Raw genomic sequence first — 20,840 nt, 5'->3', positions numbered from 1 at the left:
GGACACCTGTGTGGTTTCGGCTTAAGACTGTTTGTTCATGTCTGTTTTCTTAAGAAGAAACAAACAGTTTATTTAAAGGGTATCTAAAGTACATATGTCCATCACACAGCTACACAGCTAACAAGCCCGGATATTACAGTAGGCCTAAGAAGAATCAGTTGTGAGAAGATCAGCTCTATATAGCTATCCTGAGATCAAACACGTTGGTGAACGGGCTGAGCATGGTTACTGTATTTTCACTGGAGATTATCTGTTGAATATTTGACAAAAAGCCAACGCTGATAAAATATGTTTCTAACAGGCAGGCAACTTGACCAACATAAAACTTGAATAACATAAAATGCTTTTTACATGACTTCATCAACAACAAAATGAATGTTCTGATCTCTACACAGCTGGGGAATGGTATGCCTCCTATTCCAGCCTATTCCAGGCAATGGATAGTCATTCATTTATTGGTGAAAAATGTTGTCAGAGTCATTCTGAAGAATCATGTTTTTTCCCCGACAATGAGCTTGTCAACAAGGCATCTGTCATGAGCACTGCAGGGTTGTGTTGTTGGAGTGAAAGTTGGCAGGGATAATATTTTTTTAGCTGATTGTGGAAGGTATGAGGTGTGTGTGTGTGTGTGTGTGTGTGTGTGTGTGTGTGTGTGTGTGTGTGTGTGTGTGTGTGTGTGTGTGTGTGTGTGTGTGTGTGTGTGTGTGTGTGTGTGTGTGTGTGTGTGTGTGTGTGTGTGTGTGTGTGTGTGTACTTGTGACTGCATGTGTGTGTGTGTGCAGTTCTACATGGCCCGGAGCGCTCCACTGGTGTCATTAACATTCCTGTTGTGGCGGCTCCGCTAATATTGAGGTGCCTGACAAGACAGCTAACAGCTATAGCTCTTTCCCTGCAGCTTGCTGCTGTACAGAAACACATTCACTAAGTATTCAATCAATCATGGCGTTCTGTGAGCTTGTGTGGCCTACCACTTCGCGGCTGAGCTGTTGTTGCTCCAAAACGTTTTCACTTCACAATAACAGCACTTAGAATTGAGCAGGGCAGCTCTAGCAGGGCCTACATTTGATGAACTGATTTGTTGGAAAGTTGGCATCCTATGACGGTGCCAAGTTGAAAGTCACTGAACCCTTCAGTACAGGCCATTCTACAGCCAATGTTCAGCCAATTATTCACCCTACAGGCTGGCGTCAGGTGTTGATATCTATCTCATCCACTTGGCATATCCACATGGACACATTTCAAGCAATGTCTTTGGGAACGCGTGGTTTGTGCTCGTGTATGTGTTGCTTGTGTTTCAAGAAGATCGTTGCATTGCGGAAACACTCGACGGGTTAGTAGGTGTGCAGGCCCATTCTGTTTGCACATGGTATTTAGAGATAAAGGATCTTAATTTGATCACCCTGTTGCATGATCCTGCAATGCAAGACATTTAAAACTTGTAGTGTATCTAAAGTTTAAAAAGGCTTCTAAAGTTTGTCAAATCCACTTTGAAATTTCAGACTCGATTTTTCCTGACAAATGTTTTTTCAACCACTCCAAAAATGTCCATTAATTATAATCCACATAATAATTTACATTTACTGTTGCTGCAGAATTATTTTCCTGCTGTAGCAAACTGGCTCGAATTAAGATCCTACATCTGTACACATAGCTACAACTGTCATTCTGGCAACCTTAGCCTGTGGTTCTGATAAACAGCAACAGTCAAGTAAGACTATTTCAGGGGAACCCATTGGCTGTAATGTAATAAGGCCATGTGGCTACATGCTGCTGCCCCTAGGATCTCTCAAATCTGTACTGTTTCCCAAATGAAACCTACCCAACATACCAGCACAACACTGATCGTGGAGCATCAGGAATTAAGATGATATGTGACAGTCTGTCTCTCAGCTGTATTACAGTCAGCACATGACGGAAAGCTAGGTACAACTAGTACTGTTCTGACAGACAGTTACATTCGTACCAGTTAGCTTTTTCACCACTTCAGCAAATGATGAGGAATAGTACAGCTAGTAAGCAAGGGGTGCAATCCTGACACTGACAGTGAGATGTTTTACATATGGAGCAGTATAGATGCAGATTGCTATTGAAGTGCCTTTGTTTTCTTTCCACATCTAGAAGCTGCTGGACTCCCTAAAAGGATTTCGACCACAACACAGGAGAATTGTCACGTTCTGACCTTTATTTCCTTTGTTTTGTCATTATTTAGTAGTCAGGGCGTGAGTTGGGTGGGCAGTCTATGTTTGTTTTTCTATGTTTTGGGGTATTTCTATGTTTCGGCCTAGTATGGTTCTCAATCAGAGGCAGGTGTCATTAGTTGTCTCTGATTGAGAATCATACTTAGGTAGCCTGGGTTTCACTGTGTGTTTGTGGGTGATTGTTCCTGTCTCTGTCTTTGCATCAGATAGGGCTGTTTTGGGTTTTCACGGTTCTTGTTTTTGTTAGTTTGTTCATGTGAAGTGATTTATTAAAACATGAATCAAAATGACCACGCTGCGCTTTGGTCCGCCTCTCCGTCAATGGAAGAAAACCCTTACAGAATCACCCACCAACCAAGGACCAAGCGGCGTGATAAAGAGAGGCAACAGCAGCAGCAGGAGAAGCGACAGGTGCAGCAAGAGCAACAGCAGCAGCAGCAAAGGCAGCAGCAGGAGAAGCAGCAGTGGGAGAGGCTGCACTATTTGGATAAATGGACTTGGGAGGAGATCCTTGACGGAAAAGGACCCTGGGCACAGGCTGGGGAATATCGCCGCCCCAAAGCAGAGCTGGAGGCAGCGAAAGCTGAGCGGCGGCGATATGAGGAGGCAGCACGGCAGTGCGACAGATACGAGAGGCAGCCCCCAATTTTTTTTTGGGGGGGGGGCAGACGAGGTGTGGTACTAAGCCAGGTAGCAGACCTGAGCTCACCCCTCATGCTTATTATAAGCAGCGCATTACTGGTCAGGCACAGTGTTATGCGGTTAAGCGCACAGTGTCGCCAATATGTGCCCATAGCCCGGTGCGGCCGGTACGCAGTTTTGGTCCAGGGTATCCTGCGCCGGCTCTGCGTACTGTGTCTCCGGGGCGCTGGGAGGGTGCAGTGCCTCCTCTGCCTGCGCTCCGCTCGTGCCGGGCAAATGTGGGAGTGGAGCCTAATGGAGAGGTGCGTGTAGTAAGCACTAGATCTCCCGTGCTTACCCACAGCCCGGTTCAACCTGTGCCTGCACTCTGGAGGGTCCGGGCTAGAGTAGTTGTCCAGCCTGGGGAAGTGGTGCCAAGGTTGCGCACCAGAGCTCCAGTGCTCCCCCACAGCCCGGTCCTTCAGGTGCCTCCTCCTAACACCAAGCCTCCTGAAGGTCTCCCCAGCCTGGTGGTTCCTGTGGCAGCCCCACGCACCAGGCTGCCCTCTGTCTCCTCCCTGCTGGTGGTCCCGCCTGTCCGGCGCTGCTGCCGGGGTCTCCCGCCTGTCCGGCGCTGTTGCCGGGGTCTCCCGCCTGTCCGGCGCTGCTGCCGGAGTCTCCCGCCTGTCCGGCGCTGCTGCCGGAGTCTCCCGCCTGTCCGGCGCTGCTGCCGGAGTCTCCCGCCTGTCCGGCGCTGCTGCCGGAGTCTCCCGCCTGTCCGGCGCTGCTGCAGGAGTCTCCCGCCTGTCCGGCGCTGCTGCCGGAGTCTCCCGCCTGTCCGGCGCTGCTGCCGGAGTCTCCCGCCTGTCCGGCGCTGCTGCCGGAGACTCCCGCCTGTCCGGCGCTGCTGCCGGAGTCTGAGGTGCCAGAGCCCCTCAGCCCAGAGGCACCAGAGCCCCTGCCCCTCTGTCCCGAGCTTCTGCCCCTCTGTCCTGAGCTTCTGCCCCTCTGTCCAGAGCTTCTGCCCCTCTGTCCAGAGCCCCTGCCCCTCTGTCCCGAGCTTCCGCCCCTCTGTCCCGAGCTTCCGCCCCTCTGTCCAGAGCTTCCGCCCCTCTGTCCAGAGCTTCCGCCCCTCTGTCCAGAGCTTCCGCCCCTCTGTCCAGAGCTTCCGCCCCTCTGTCCAGTGGGGTCATTGAGAGGGGTGGCCATGGTTAGAAAGCCACGGAGGCGGACAATAAAGCGGACTAAGACCATGGTGAAGTGGGGTCCGCGTCCCGCGCCAGAGCCTTCACCGCGGACAGACGCCCACCCAGACCCTCCCCTATAGGTTAAGGTTTTGCGGCCGGAGTCCGCACCTTTGGGGGGGTACTGTCACGTTCTGACCTTTATTTCCTTTGTTTTGTCATTATTTAGTATGGTCAGGGCGTGAGTTGGATGGGCAGTCTATGTTTGTTTTTCTATGTTTTGGGGTATTTCTATGTTTCGGCCTAGTATGGTTCTCAATCAGAGGCAGGTGTCATTAGTTGTCTCTGATTGAGAATCATACTAAGGTAGCCTGGGTTTCACTGTGTGTTTGTGGGTGATTGTTCCTGTCTCTGTCTTTGCACCAGATAGGGCTGTTTTGGGTTTCACGGTTCTTGTTTTTGTTAGTTTGTTCATGTGAAGTGATTTATTAAAACATGAATCAAAATAACCACGCTGCGCTTTGGTCCGAAAACCCTTACAAGAATACAATAATAATGCAGAGTAAGAATTTATTTTAAAGTTACAAAATATTTTAAGGAAACACATTTTATTTGACAAACTGTACAGATGACATTTACATGACTAAATTATTTCGGAAACAGGAACTAAAAATATATTTTTATTAAATAGAAAAACTGAAAAAATAGAATTAAAGATGAAAAATTAAGTGTTCCACATGTTTATTGTACAAAATAGATATAGAAAGGAAATAATAGAACTAAGAAATGGAATCATCATAGTGTACCCTGATACGTAGATTAGGCCTCTTATGATCAAGCTAAAATAATCTTGGCCTCTTTGGTTCCATTATTACACAGCAAATTCCCCAGAGTTAAATTAACACTGAAAGTGTGGACCCGTATAGACACTGAGCAGTGTTGAATTAACACACTGCTTAGTGTAAAGCTTGATTTGCATATTTCCCAGAGTGCTTAGCATTTTGAGTGAATTGTGGAGTTAGCACCCATGACTGAATTTGTTAGTGACAGACAAGCTTGTTGCATTTATTCACTTACAGTCCTGTGGTCTTAACCAAGTGAACTCCTAAATTAAAATACCACCATTAAAATATAATTATTTAAAAAATACAATATGTATTTCATGAGGCCTTATTTTGAGGACATAAACAAAAGAATACTGGGTTGTTTGCATGAACCAATGGCAGGGTTGCAGGCATTGGGTCACTTAGTTATTTTATTTAAAAAATTAAGACCAAGGTTGGTTTATTGACACTTGTTTATTGAGATATGACCCAGCAGGTCAGATCACAAGACACGGAGGCTTGGTTTTTTAGGGGCGTGACGTTCAGCAAGTTATTTTTGGCCACCCATGAGAGTAAATGTAATTCCAGTTAATCTGTTCTGTTGAATTGTTATTGCACGTTATGGTTGAACACTAACACTTTGGTAGCTTTAATGAAGCGTAAAGAAATGTGATTTCCCCAATAACACTTTCTTGCTATATGTAATTCATAATGTTAATATTTTTGTATTAGAATATGTAATGTACAATAATATTTATAGAAATGTTACATTGCAGTGTACAGACTTACATTATCAACAGGAATTACATTTGATCTCACATGGCCAAAAATAACTTTCTAAAAGCCATGCCCTTAATAAGTCCCGCCTCCTGAAAATACCTGATAGATTACGTTAAAAAAGACAGAGCGGTTTGGTCAACCCAGCATGAAGGTGAATAAAAACTAAATTCATGGTTAAATGAACCCATGTTGGGTAATCCAAACAACCCATCATTGTTGCCTTATTCATGCAACCTGTCACATTATGCTGGCTTGTATAATGCTGTGTAATTCTGATTGAACTCTAGCCAGAGTGGGGATATCCAACGTTCTGCATTTTTTATCATATGCTACCAGGGTTGGGAAGACTGAAATATGACACTACCTAAAGCATCTAAACTGGAACAACCATTTCGGTAACAGGTGCAACAAATCCAAGTAAAATATTGAATTAGTTTAGAAAATGTATCTCATTTATATTTGAGAAGCAAATGATTAATCAATCAATTAATGTACATGCAAAAACATAGATATTGAAACAAACAATTATTAAAATGAACCTGCAATAGACCATGCTGGGAAATATAATAATGATGAGCATAGTTTTGGTAAAACTCTGGCTATTAACACCAACACTGGGTGTTATTTTAAACCAATAAGTGTTAATTCAACATGTATAGAGTTAATTGTTATGTGTAGTCCCTGAAAATAAGGCCTTATGAAATACTTCTTGTATTGTGTTAAATAATACAATTTTAATAAAATATTCCCTCAGGATCTCACTTGCTGAAGTCCATAAGACTGAAAATGGATGAATGCAACAAACATGTCTCTGTCAACTAACAAAGACAGGCAGGAGTGGTAATTCTATAATTCACTCAAAAGGCAAGGGATTCTGGGAAATTAGGCTTTACACCTATCAGTGTGTTAATTTAACACGGTTCCAGTGCCGATATGGACCAACACAGTCAGTGTGAATTCAACACTCTCAGTGTGGATTTAACACTGGAGAATTTGCTGTGTAGGTAAATTACTTTATTAAACAAAAAATGTCAATTTACTTCTATAAAAATAACTTTTCAATGGCAGTTTGTTTATTAACTAATCCCGTGACTTTTCAGTGCAAATGTCATAAAACTCATTCGCTTTGAAAAAACGGAAGCGAAAGATCACATTTCAAGTATTTGATAGGAGTTACATTAGCATAGGAGGAGAAAGTTCAGTTCAGTCTGGTATGTTCCGTTGTATGGGTGGGCATGGGTGGGTTACTATACATTGCATAGATCATGTGGCACTTATTTATGACAGGACACTCAGTACCACTTTGAAGGCATTTCAATATGCAAGTGCTATTAGGAGTGGGAGTGTGCATTTAAAGAGTTTAGTCTGCAAGTGCTGTACTGCAACATCATGCCCTGTTGGGCCAAAACAAAAAACTCATCACCACTTAGAGGACCACTTTATCAGAACAAGTAGGGGCAGTGGGGACTCTCTGTTCTCAGGATTAAGTGTATGTTGTGCAGTTTGCACAAAGGTCCATCTTCACCTTTGAACTCATTGAGCGATTGCTTGCAGCATGGTCACAGACAGACAGACAGACAGACAGACAGACAGACAGACAGACAGACAGACAGACAGACAGACAGACAGACAGACAGACAGACAGACAGACAGACAGACAGACAGACAGACAGACAGACAGACAGACAGACAGACAGACAGACAGACAGACAGACAGACAGACAGACAGACAGACAGACAGACAGACAGACACAAGCAGGAGGAAGGAACGTGGTCCAATGTCAACAACAATATGTCAATGTTGTGTCATTACCTCACTTGGACAGGAGTGTAGTCCTGGAAAAGCTTTATTCAATAATAAGCGCTTGCTGATACAGTTTATGTTATAATTCCACAGGATCAGACAGTCACAGTGTCTTTATGACATTCTTTATGGAAGTGCTGGTGTTTCTGAATTATATAAGCTGATGAATTGTCATTGTCAGTGCTTTTGTTTTGTCAATGTCCTGGTGTGCTGCTTCCTTAAGAGCTTTTCTTTCCATCTTCATCAGAGAAGAGATGAAGGACCATTATTTTTCCTCTAGAAATGGCAAACTAGAAAAATGTTATCATTTGGTGATCAACCATTTCCCTCTCTTCCCAAAACTCTGGAACCGTTCTTAAGTTCTTAATATGGAATGGACAGAACCTGGCCTCGCTCAGCCAGATAAATACAACAAACCATAAATACATCTTGTTTGTGTGTACCTGTTGGTGTGCTTCCATATAACTATATATTTATATGTGTGTCATACAAAAAGGTATTTTTGTACAAGACATTTTGACTATCGTCGTTTGATTTAACTTTCAAAGTTTAAGAAGTCACAGACACTCAGGCACAGCCACACTCTTCCACTATCATATTGGGCACGTCTCGTTTTACAATGTTGTACTCATCGTCGAAGTACAGCATAGACATGGTACTGAGCTTGGTGGGGATACAACAGGAGTTGACCGAGCCGGGGCTCATGCCCCTCATCCGGTACTGGTTGACCACCGCCGTGTGGAACGATGACGCCGACCCCGGTACCCCCGCCATGTACGCCGGACAGCTTCCCTCGCAGTAGTTACCGTAGTAACCCGCGGGTGCGATGATCCAGTCGTTCCAGCCAATGAGGCGAAAGTCTATGTAGAACTGTCGTCTGCAGCACAGGCCTCCACTGCTCCCATCACACTCCAGCCCCCTCTTCCTGATGCGGTGGTTCCCTTCCACCTGTCGTGCCCGGACCACCAGAAAGGGCCTGTGTGAGGGTTCTGCTGGGTCAACTAAGATAGGAACCACGTTGAATGCCTCACAGCCCTCACAACGCACCTCCAGGTCCTGCCGCCGCCCGCCCTTACCAAACAGGGCCCTCACTGCCTCTGACAGAGGGAAGGTGTGCCAGCCGCTGCGCTTTAGGTCCACACGCTTCTCCAGTAGGGTCCACCGACCTCCTCCCCCTGCCCCTGGCCCTGTTCCTCCCCTGGCTCCACCTGAAGCTCCAGTTCCTGCCTCATGGTAATGGATTTTAACTGTGACTTTCCGTCGAGGCCCTTTCTCGGAGCCGGTGGGCAGCAGCCTGAAGTAGAGCCACAGGTTGGCCTGAGACACATGAAGGTTCTGGTTCCCTTCATTGGAGATGAGGAAGTGGAGGCTGGACTTCGAGGCTTGAGATGAAGCCAGCTCATCTGATCGAGAAGAGAGAGAAATGTGGGTTTAGTGATATATACCGTACCGTCAAGAGAATAAACTGACAATTTCAAAGGGCAAGTTAGAAAAGCTGACAAGATTCACAAAGTAAAACAAGACAGGAGGATGAAATCCACACAGTTTTACAACTTTTGTCTCTGAATTAAAGTTATGTCACACACTACATATGAGTGTCATTTGTAGGAGGGAAAAAAAGTGGACAAACATTCACAGGGAGTCCCTAGCAGGGAGCCAGAAAGAGAGTACTTTAGTAACTTCTGTCTCTCCTCTCCTCCATCACCACTCTCTTTCTCATACATCACATGCCGTTAGCCTAGTTCCTTATAGTCTGTTCCTCCTGACAGGCCAGTTCTGGGAGCAGGCCCAGTTGGCCTCAGGTCTGATTGTGAACACTATGAGAGTGGAGGAGGGGGGTGGACAAGGCCCGGGCCCCAGGGGGTTAATTGTGTGTGTGTGTGTGTGAGGCACTGCTGTGAAACCCCTTGAGCTCCCCGGAGCCTCTGAGACTGACAGCATAAAGACTCCATTGAGGTATTAGGAGACAGCCTCGCTACTGCCTGGCATTGAGCGCGTGGCCCAACTAACCAATAGCATGATGAGGCAAAAATAAAATACATTTGCATGACATTGGCCACTTTCTAAAATGACACAATGAAGAGATTCCAAATGTCTAAGGTATAATGGAGTTTGGAGTCTGCCGTATCTTTTTTGAAGTCTAATTATGTCTTCCAAATTACTGTGAAAACCGAGAGGGTTCTGTCTGGGGGTTAGCCAGGATCGGCTTCAGCTGAGCACATGTTGAAGTGGCCAAATGTCTTTGTTTACACACTGATTAGCGTGAGTTGGTGTCAACAGCTGACCACCAAAGATGGTCCTTTTAAAGCAAACCTACGTTTACAACCTACTCCAGTAACAGTGATTTTTACATTCATTTCACACAGTCCTGTTCAGACTAGTTCTGCCTCCCGCTACAGTATGTCAGCTGGGAGCCAAAGTAACACACACACACGCAAACAAACACATCCCTGTGGCAACAACAAAAGCACAAGGTGCATGCATTTCAGCAACATCGACATCGAACCCTCAGGGTGCAGTATCAAGTACGTAAGAAGAACTGTATGTATGGAAATGCATCAGAAGTGTAGATCTAAAGGCATTGACTCAATAACAGTTTTCCCCTGTTTTAACTGCTGTCATGGCCCGAGGTAAGGAGTATCTAACCTCGCCTCATTTACTACCATGCCTTGCTGCTTGCCTCAACAGCTCCCAGTGATCAACAGGGGAGCTTCTAGGCCAGGGCGTTTCTCTATCTGTACCCTGAGTGACAGTGTATGTGAGGCAATGAAGTGCTGGGTGGGGAGAGATGGCAGTCTGAATCTCTGACTACAAAGATACTCCAGTCTGAAGCATGGTCATATGATCTTGTAAAAACAACGAAGTGGTCGAGTATATCTGAAGCTTCATAAAAAAATAACATACATTTTTAATGATCCTCAAGTTAGGGTATCTGAGACTGCCCACTGGCCACAGACGTAAATTCAACATCTATTCCACGTTGGTACAATTTCATTGAAAAGATGTGGAAACAACATTGATTCAACCAGTATGTGCCCAGTGGGTGGCCACATTAAAATGGATGCTGAAGTGGATTGAGAATCATCCTTCTAGAAAACTCTTCAACTATTTAGCTTTTCTTTTCTAAAATACCACAAAAACACATAGCCAGGTGCTTTAACCCTGGTAGGCACTGACTGCAGGCTGTGGGAGGGTGAGGGGGGAAGTGAGGTGAGGAAGGAGGTTAGGGAGGAGACCAGTTAAACCAGGAGGTGTGCTGCCTGACTTGGAGTGTGCCTGGAGTCAATGAGCTCCTGGGCCAGGCATGGTTAGGGCAGGGCAGGTGAAGGGAGGGTGACATCTGGGTGGGCCTCTCTCTCTCTGGTGGAGCTAGCACTGCTGGAGCTACAGCTGCCTCAGCGTGTCCCCACCTGCGCTATCAACACAACAACAAGGCATGCCGACAGGCAGACAGGTCGGTAAGCAGGCGGGAAATCAGGCAGACAGGTAGGTAAACAGGCGGGAAATCAGGCAGACAGGTAGGTAAGCAGGTGGGAAATCAGGCAGACAGGTAGGTAAGCAGGTGGGTAATCAGGCAGACAGGTAGGTAAGCAGGTGGGAAATCAGGCAGACAGGTAGGTAAGCAGGTGGGAAATCAGGTAGACAGGTAGGTAAGCAGGTGGGAAATCAGGCAGACAGGTAGGTAAGCAGGTGGGAAATCAGGCAGACAAAAAATCAGGGAGGCAGGTGCGCCAGCAGTCAGTGTGTGTATATGTGTGTGCATGTGCGCAACATAGGGCAGGGTCTATGTAGCAGGGTGCTATGCTCATTACTCAAAGTCTGTGACAACAGAGACCGCACATTGCGGAGCACTGCTGCTTTGACAGGAGCCTCGCCTCGCAGTGACACACACACACGGCTCTGACAGACATCCCTTAGGCTGCTGGAGCACAGAGCTCAGCTCTGCACTCCAGGAATTCCACACAGGGAAATAGGAGAGGGGGAAAGATCACAGCAGGTCAGGGTGAGCTCCATTTGGCCAGCAGTTAGTAAGCTGCTTTGGTGGTAGTGGTGGAGAAATGACACACAGGGAGGGGGTTGGAGGGGGGGTGCATGGATTGAGTGTGATGTGGAAAATGCCTGGAGCGGCTCCAGACAGGGCATGATTGATGTTTCTTCATGAAAGGCTGTGTCCCAGAGTAAACCCAGAAGCCAGCCCTATAGCCCTGCAAGGATGCATCCCAAATGGCACCCTATTCCTCTATAGTGCACACATTTTTTTTTACCAGGGCCCATATGGCTCTGGTCAAAAGTAGTGCACTATATAGGGAATAGGGTGCCATTTGGGATACAACACGGGGACTGGGCCAGAGTTAATGACATCCAATAATGAAGTCTTAATTCCGTTACTTGGACCGGAGTCACAGGGAGTTCAACCGGTCCAAACGGCTATACCAACGACAATCGAGATGCTCACATCTCCCCCTGCCCTCCGCTTCGCTCCCGTGGTTACGGGACACCGAATCCCGCCGCCAAAGCGAGGGCCCGCGGGACCGTGTCATAAGAGACAGGCGGTTGGCACTGTTCCTTACCTGGAACGTTGGCAGTGAGCTCAGTCTCAGCCTCTGCTCCGCTATGCAGTATAAGACTGATTGGTGACTGAGAGCAATAGCTGCCTCCTAGCTCCTAGCTGGCTGAAAACAATGCAGTTAAAACTATGTGAATAAGACAGGACAGCGCCCCACACACCTCACAAAATACTTTGGCCTGATACTTCGCAGTCATCCAGTAATGCCCAGCACAAACTTCCCTCTGCCCCTATCAGTCATCCAGTAATGCCCAGCACAAACTTCCCTCTGCCCCTATCAGTCATCCAGTAATGCCCAGCACAAACTTCCCTCTGCCCCTATCAGTCATCCAGTAATGCCCAGCACAAACTTCCCTCGGCCCCTATCAGTCATCCAGTAATGCCCAGCACAAACTTCCCTCTGCCCCTATCAGTCATCCAGTAATGCCCAGCACAAACTTCCCTCTGCCCCTATCAGTCATCCAGTAATGCCCAGCACAAACTTCCCTCTGCCCCTATCAGTCATCCAGTAATGCCCAGCACAAACTTCCCTCTGCCCCTATCAGTCATCCAGTAATGCCCAGCACAAACTTCCCTCTGCCCCTATCAGTCATCCAGTAATGCCCAGCACAAACTTCCCTCGGGCCCCTATCAGTCATCCAGTAATGCCCAGCACAAACTTCCCTCGGCCCCTAGCAGCACACCTTGATCTTTGACTGTGACATCACCCGGCCTGTGCCTGGGCCTGGTCTAGCTGCCTCTCTCCAGGTCTCTCTAGGGGCCTTGTCCCTCTCTCCATGCCCTGGCTGGCAGCCTGGACTCTGGGCTCTGTGGGTGAGTGCCAGCTGGCTTGAAGGCAGAGGGGGTCTACAGAACAGGGAGCAAAGCCAGTTCCATGGCACAATGCTGCACAAAGGCTCAAAGGTGTCGTGAATAATGGCAAAAGCAAAGAGGCCTGGTTGGTGAACCATTATATGACAAAAACATTCTTTAGAAAACTGTGATATGGGCTCACCATGCACCCTCCTCCTCCACCTCTCTATCACCCGAACCCACAACCGGGGGCGCTCTCCTAATAATTGCCTTGCGTAACATGGACTCAGAGGTACATGTATCATAGTAAAATGTAATTCTGGCACACTCCAATTAGTATGTTACGTTTCATATGGTATGTATTCATTTGCAATTCGTACAATTTGTTACAAATTACAATTCCTACAATATGTTATGAATTCGCGAAATGTATGATATGTTACGAATTCCAATTTGTTGTGGCTAACATTAGCTAGGTCGCTAACACTAATGTTAGTTGGGTGGCTAATGTTAGCTAAAGGGGTTATGGGTAAGGGGTTAAGGTTGGGGTTAAGGTTAGTGTTGGGGTTTAGGTTAAAGGGTTAAGATTAGGGTTAGCTAACATGCTAAGTAGTTGAAAAGAAGATAAAAAGTAGTAAGTAGTTGCAAAGATGCTAATTAGTTAAGATGCTAAAGTTGACCATGATGCGATTCAAACGCAACTTTTGGGTTGCTATACGTTCGCGTAACCTATCTTATGTAACATACCAAATGTATGGAAGTCCCATAGGGCGGCGCACAATAGGCCCAGCGTCGTTAGGGTTTGGCCGGGGTAGGTCGTCGTTGTACATAATAATTTGTTCTCAACTGATTTGCCGAGTTAAATCAAATAAAAACATTCCTATTCGAAGGCTACAGCTAGGAATCCATCCAAGCTGATTGTACTGTTTGTGCTGCAGCGTCGTACTGTGGGACCGGCATCTATGCTTCCTCTGATATTTTTTTCATAGTTAAAAAAAACAGTTAAATAGGACGTTCTCACCTCACTAACCTGCCAATTATTGATTTCAGTTATCTAACTGATGATAGATTAGAGCTCACAGAGTGTGTGTGTACAGGGCTGGGTTAATAAAGGGGCTTACGGGGGCTGGGGCCGAGGCCCGTAGGGTGCCCAGTAGGAAACAAAATAAAGAATTTAAACACTAAATAGACAGTTTACTGTATATTATATATGTAGTATATATATTTTTTATATTAAAAAAATGCAAACGCCAACCACAGGAGGACTCAGGAGCCCGCTCTCAATAAGTGTAGACAGCCTGCTTCTGCCGCACTGATAATCATCAGATGGGGGAGGAGAGGAAATGGAGGGCCCACATGATAACTAGGGGGCCCTGCCTTGGTTGGGTAACGTAGAGAAAATATTGCAGTTTTAAAGTAAGATATCTGCAATTTTAATTATTTATCATAGGGTATGTGAGTAATTTTTACAGTTTTAATGATAATTACCTGTGATTCTACACATTCTGCCATGACTTATGGCATGTTAATGATATCTGAGTGAAAGTAACAAACACAATTAATTGGGGCCCCCTGGGGGTCAGGGCCCGTAAAACGTGCCCTGCATGCCTGGTCGGTATTCGGCCATGATTACTACATGTTTAGATAGCTGGCTAGACTAACTTACCAATCAAGAAATTGATAACTGACATGGCTAATTGAGTTACTGTCAGTGATTGACGTAACAAGAGAAAAACTGCTGATGCACAACCATCTATGATTTGCTAATCTGACCTTGTGTGTGAGTCCACTGTAATCCCCAATGTGCTGTTATTATACAAAAGTTTTGAGGAAACCCATTGCACTCAATATATCTGAGTACAGAAAAACGTGCTGATTGTCTACACTGTAAAGGAAAACTGTAATTTATCCAGTAATTTCGGGGGTATTATCAACAGAAAATACTCTGAAACATTTTACTGCAGTATACTGCAAATGATAGTGCATTTTGGGAAATGTTATGGGCAGGGAAAGAATTGTTGTATTTCTAATGGTACTGTAATTCCACCCCAAAGAAGGTCACCCGTGACACAAGTCAGTATTAGAAGTTCATCCATGTCTGAGGACGTCAACTGGCCACTAGAGGTAACAGTGCGTGCTGTTACCTTCAAGTAGCTTTCAGTTCTGTTTGGGTATTATGGACAGGGATGGAGGATAGGCGTAAGCCTCTAATGCAAAAGGTTGTACGTTCAGTGACAGAAAGTTGTTTTTTAGATTTTTGTTTTATATCCCAAACCTTAACCCTTACCTTACCATTCAGAGTTTAATGCTTAAACTTAATCTTATATTTTACATTTGAGAAACGTGGATGAATGTCTAATTCTGACGTGGGAATGTGAGAGCTTGTTGCAGAATACAGTACCATACCATATCTTTGGAGTGCCAAAAACGTTTTGACCTCTAGTGGATGCATGGTAGTGTTGTGTCTGGCTTATTAACATATTTTGAGGTGTGCATTGTAAGAGGCTATATTTGTTGCACCTGTGAGTCAGAATGCTGTTCCAATTGAACTCCTATGTGGTTATAGTGCCCAATGAATTTAAAATATATAGAAAACATTCGAGTGGCATCAAGTCTTAAACCTTAAATGGTTGAGCATTTTGCCATGTCCTTTTGGTCTGTTTTGCACTGTAGTTGCTGCCAGTTTGGAAGCCTTTTGTTAAGACCTCTAGAAGCGCAAGTGATATAAAATACCAACTATTAATTAATATGTTGTAATGTTGAAACACTTTACCTAGCAAACAAAAACCTTGTAATTACAGTAAAATCATGTCAAATACAAACCCCCCCACTCAATTAATGTCATTCATTCCGATAATGGTAGCATTTACTTTTTACAGTTTAATATAGAGAATTTTACAGTAATGTACTGTGTGTCACTGAATGATTCATAACTTAGAAATAAAGGGAGTTAAAAGGGGTGATCAAATTAGTGATATGAATCATACGATTATCGATAATTACCTGATTCTGCAAAACTGATTATCTCCGACGTCTCCCCTTGCACCTCGTTACTGTAGGAAGCTTGTCCATCAAGGTTGGGGATCTCAACCCTCCCGTCTTCCCGTACCTTACCGGCGTGAAGCCTCCTCAGCGCTGTTACCATTGCAGCCTTGGGAATAGGATGAGTGATGTTGGGTCTTTCTCTCATTTGTAACCTGTTCAATATGTGCCTCTTAACTGCCTCCAGAAGGTCTATGTCCACCCGTTCTGACGCCTCCGGCAACCCACACGATGCGCACGACTCCTGGGTGACGGTTTGAGTCTCTGCCCCCGTTATGCGCGCCCGCGTTGTCCCCAAGGTACCGCGGATTGAAAGTATGCAAGCCATTAAACAAGCCAGTGTGAGATTATATCTTCTCATTTTCTATTTTTGAGACTGTAATTCCAAAGCACGCTGGAAAGGAATTGTGGTTCCTGAATACAGAGCGCAAAATTAGAGGGTTAGGCTACTTCACAAGTATCACGGTAATGATCCTACTATGCGCCACTGGGAATACACATGGGACGATGATTGATGCACAAATTACGGTAATCCAAAACAGTCCATGTAGTTTTTGCATTCCAAAAGATGTTGCTGTCAAGAGCTAATGATTATTGCAGATATTATATTATTTGCTTAATCTCCAGCCCTGTTAGGCTTGGGTCATTTTTGTCAAAACTCACTATTAGTCCATTTCTCATCTAAAACACAATTCCAGAGGTTTTGGTCTTGACCGGCGAACTTGAAATGATCACTAAATGAATGGCTCTACCGCGTTTTCAAACGTATCAAAACGAATTATTACAGTCCGTATCCTTTGCAAACCACTCATAGTTATCAATCGTATCTCACCGGTACGCTGGCTTTGTATTCGAAACGTCTGATGTGAAGTTCCAAATATAAGGTTAGCACTGCTCTTTACATTCAATTCAATCATATAAGCGCAACTTTAGGAATCCAACTAAATTGCAATCCATTTCATAACCAACTGATCCCTTGATCACTGTCTTCTCTGCCTGTTGGTGAGTTGGCTATAGGACGTCTCAGCGCCCAGTAAGAGATGCTGTTATCTTTACAGTTTTCTCCTTTGCAATCACGACACGGAGCCACCTAACACCGAAAGTTTTTATACAGGAGTTGAAACCACGTGGGGAGTTCCACCAACAGCGCGCAAGGGATAGTGCTGCTGGGAGAAAAGCGCAGCGCAGGATGGAGAGAATACTAGTGACACCTTTTAACCCCGAATATCAATTTCTCTATTATAATTTTACGCTAAATTACCTCATAAACAATATATTTTATTATAGGCCTAAAAAATGTTGTAATGTTGATAAAGATGGAGCTATATCTACAAGATTCCTCATACCCTAAACACACTTCACTGTAGTTTTCATGGGTTGATTGAACACAGTCATTTTTTAAATTATATTCCAATGTGTTTCACAATCACATTTTTGTAAGGTATTCACAAGTTCCGACAGTCGGTGAACGACTCGGTTTTTGTCGATAACTTGGAATTGAAAGACAAATTCCCGGAAACTCGTGCCATCCGTGCGTTTTTACGCACGAGAAAAAAGAAAACAAACAGCGCCATCCTTTGTTGAAACACCTTCACTACACTATTGGCCCATTCATCTGAAAACTCGGTTAATTATTTCTGAGAAAAGTGTCTGCATGCAACAATTTGTCAAAAAACAACCAACACCTTCCGATACCTTGATGTAGGTTAGTAGGACAAGTGAAATGACATATTAGCCAACGGTCACGCATGGTCGTGGACTAGGCACGACCTATGATAGTCACATAAGGACACGAGAGAGAGAGAAAGAGTTAAGAGAGAGAGAGTTAATAGTAATAGTAAGTTAATAGTAATTTATATATACTGAACAAAAATATACAGTGCATTCAGAAAGTATTCAGACCCCTTGACGTTTTTCACATTTTGTTATATTACAGACTTATTCTAAAATTGATTCAATTGTTTATTTCCCACACAATACCCCATAATGACAAAGCAAAAACAGTTTTTTATAAATTTGAACAAATTTATAAAACATAAAGAAACTGAAATATCACATTTACATAAGTATTCAGACCCTTTGCTCAGTACTTTGTTAATCTAATTTACAGTGTATTACCGGAATTACCCATGCAAATGTTAATTTTTATATTTAGATGTTGGTCATTTAGAGGTGCTCTTGTCCTTAGCAACTTACAATCAGTGCATTCAACCAATGTTGCTAAAAAAATATATACAAAAAACACAGCACAGTCGTAGCAAGTAAAACGTTTCTGTAACCATTACTGAAAATGTTGTTGTAGCATAATTACAGCCTTGCATTGATGGACATGGTTATAATAAAGATAGGTTTGGTCCAGTGGGAGTGAGATTTTTGAAGAGGGTGGAACCAGGCCTTTTGGCTGATCAATGGGTGGTTTCAGGTTGGGTGGAAAAGATGGTGGGTGCTGTTGCGTCGGTGAAGATAACCCGAAGTGGACTTGTGATGTTTGTTTGTGTTTCTTCAGATCAGGCGCTCCGTGCGACACAACTTGGGGGAAAGACCTGTATCTTGCTTTGCGCTTAGGAACAGGGCACCATTGAAGGGAGTGATTTCTGGGGTAGCGTGGAGGTGGAGCAATTGAAGTTGAAGATTCCTGGTGTTTGTGATACCCGCCGTTTGGTGCAACGCAGACCCAGTGGAAAGCGTCGTGAAACAGAGTTGGCGCAGTCTGTTCTTTTGAGCTTTTATTTAGCATTTTCCTGCCAAAGTAATGTTATTATATATGAGTTATGCTGTTAGAGCGTTTGTGTCCGAATCCATTGCGGTGTTCTAGGTGTCACGTTTATGGGCATGTTGCAGCAGTGTGGAGGAGGGAGATTCCAAAATGTGGGAAGTGTGTAGAAGGACATGGGACAGAGGAATAGTTCAGTGGAAAAAATGGTGTATGTCAACTGTAGGGTGCTCATGTATCTTTGGATCACAGGTGTCCAGTGCGAGAGAGGCAGGTTGAGGTGGCCAGGGTCAGAGGAGTGCAGAAGGTGTCGTATATTGAGGCAGTGAAGAAGGTAGATGAAGGGTGAGGGATTCTGAGAGGATCCCTGTGATGAATAGTAGATCTGTGCCAGAACAGAGGGATAGGCCAATGAGTGATATACAGAATGGACAAAATATTAAGAACAACTTCTCTTTCCGTGATATAGACTGACCGGATTGTGAGACATGGATTGTGTATGTGTACCATTCAGAGTGAGAATGGGCAAGACAAATGATTTAAGTGCCTTTGAAAGGGGTATGGTAGTAGGTACCAGGCGCACTGGTTTGTGTCAACAACTGCAACAGTGCTAAATTTTTCATGCTCAACAGTTTCCTGTGTGTATAAAGAATTGTCCACCACCCAAAGGACATCCAGCCAACTTGACACAGCTGTGGGAAGAATTAGAGTCAATATGGGCCAGCATCCCTGTGGAATGCGTTCGGCATCTTGTAGAGTCCATGCCCCAACGAATTGAGGCTATTCTGAGATCAAAGGAGGGTGCAACTTAATATCAGGAAGGTGTCCTTGATGTTTTGTACACTCAGTGTATGTTTCAGTAAGGTCGGCTTCATGGCAATGGTTATCAACTGTTCCGCAGAGATGGAACGTGAGTCACAGGAAATAAATGTTGTGGTGGCAGCTGCAGAGAAGTACTTGGGGGAAATGTTCCCTTTAAGCTGTGCAGCTCCCCTGGGACTGCAGCAGCAGAAGAAATATCAGCCCACGCAGAGAAGCATGAGATTGAACTTCATTCAACATTCTAGTTTTCCCCTTTAATTAACACTATCAACGTTTCCTTCTACTGTGGGAATTGCCTATATTGGCCACTTTCAATGTAACATACCGAAACAAAACCAACTATGCAAGAGATTTTCTTGTAGGCAGAATGCACAGTTGTCATGACTGCTCCTGCTCTCCCTCCCTGGCACTCGAGGGCGCCAGGCTGCCCAGCACTACACACTCCTGCCACCATCATTACGCACACCTGTTTCACTTGTCACGCGCATCAGCGATTCATTGGACTCACCTGGACTCAATCACCTGCTTTCATTACCTCCCCTATATCTGTCTGTTCCCGAGGTTGTTCCCCGCTTCAACATTATTGTCGCTTTGTCCCCCCTGTACGGACGATGGTCTTGTTCTGGCACTTGTCTGTTCATTAAATGTTCAACTCCCTGAACCTGCTTCTCATCTCCAGCGTCGGTTCTTACAACAGGAGTAGGATTCTATTGCATTGACAGGCATGACTCAGCCTGTACTCTATAGACTCCGGTGCAGCTTAACCAATCAGAGCTGCAATATCCCTACAATGTATATACAAATAGATATGCCATTCACTTTGAACTGGACTGTGTTTACAGCATGAGTGGTCATGAGTAGATGCTCTTGTTTTGAGATCAAAGTGAGAGCTACATGTAGCCATATGTGCACATTTGTTAATATTTTATTTTACATTTATTTAACTAGGCAAGTCAGTTAAGAACACATTATTTTCAGTGACGGCCTCGGAACAGTGGGTTAATACCTTGTTCAGAGGCAGAACAACAGATTTTTACCTTGTCCGTTTGGGGATTGCGATCCCCAAATGCTCTAACCACTAGGCTACCTATCGCCCCATTATTTCAGAGTAAGTTAGTTATTAGCCCAGTTATAGCTAATTTCTAGTCAACAATGGGGGAGTGGTTGCTTCCTACAACAGAACAAACGTGAGCGTTTCTAGCCATCTTTGAAAAGTGCGTCAGGTAAAGAACATAATTTCTCTGTCTTAAATTGTTGATTTTTGAGACAGGCTTGAATAAGCCAAGTAGCCAATAGGCAGAGGGTAGCCACATTAGTCTGATTCTCAGTAATAATGGTATGGGAATAATAATGAAGTGGTTTCTTGGATCAATCAACACATTTTCAATCACCTCCTTGTCTGAAGGACAAGTGGATAAACAGCTTATTGTCAAGCCCTGCATATTTTTTCCTAAAGTCTCATGGAATGCAGGCCTACATTGAACACCACACAT

At 44.7% G+C, this 20,840-nt stretch overlaps 1 protein-coding gene across 1 annotated transcript; it reads right to left on the bottom strand.

The window, feature by feature from the left end:
* Positions 1-4,610: 4,610 nt before the first annotated feature.
* Positions 4,611-16,878, bottom strand: LOC124047565 (inhibin beta B chain-like). The gene is made up of 2 exons (XM_046367877.1): positions 15,774-16,878; positions 4,611-8,814 (listed from the first exon to the last, which is right to left on the bottom strand). Exons 1-2 carry the CDS (start codon positions 16,171-16,173, stop codon positions 7,979-7,981), a joined length of 1,236 nt encoding a protein of 411 aa, XP_046223833.1. The 5' UTR covers positions 16,174-16,878; the 3' UTR covers positions 4,611-7,978.
* Between the last annotated feature and the right edge of the window lie 3,962 nt (positions 16,879-20,840).

Source organism: Oncorhynchus gorbuscha, linkage group LG01 (assembly GCF_021184085.1).
Source record: "Oncorhynchus gorbuscha isolate QuinsamMale2020 ecotype Even-year linkage group LG01, OgorEven_v1.0, whole genome shotgun sequence".
In the NCBI taxonomy this organism is placed as follows: Eukaryota; Metazoa; Chordata; class Actinopteri; order Salmoniformes; family Salmonidae; genus Oncorhynchus; species Oncorhynchus gorbuscha.
Note: the sequence above shows the minus strand (reverse complement) of the source record. Positions and strands in the feature narration are given on the sequence as shown.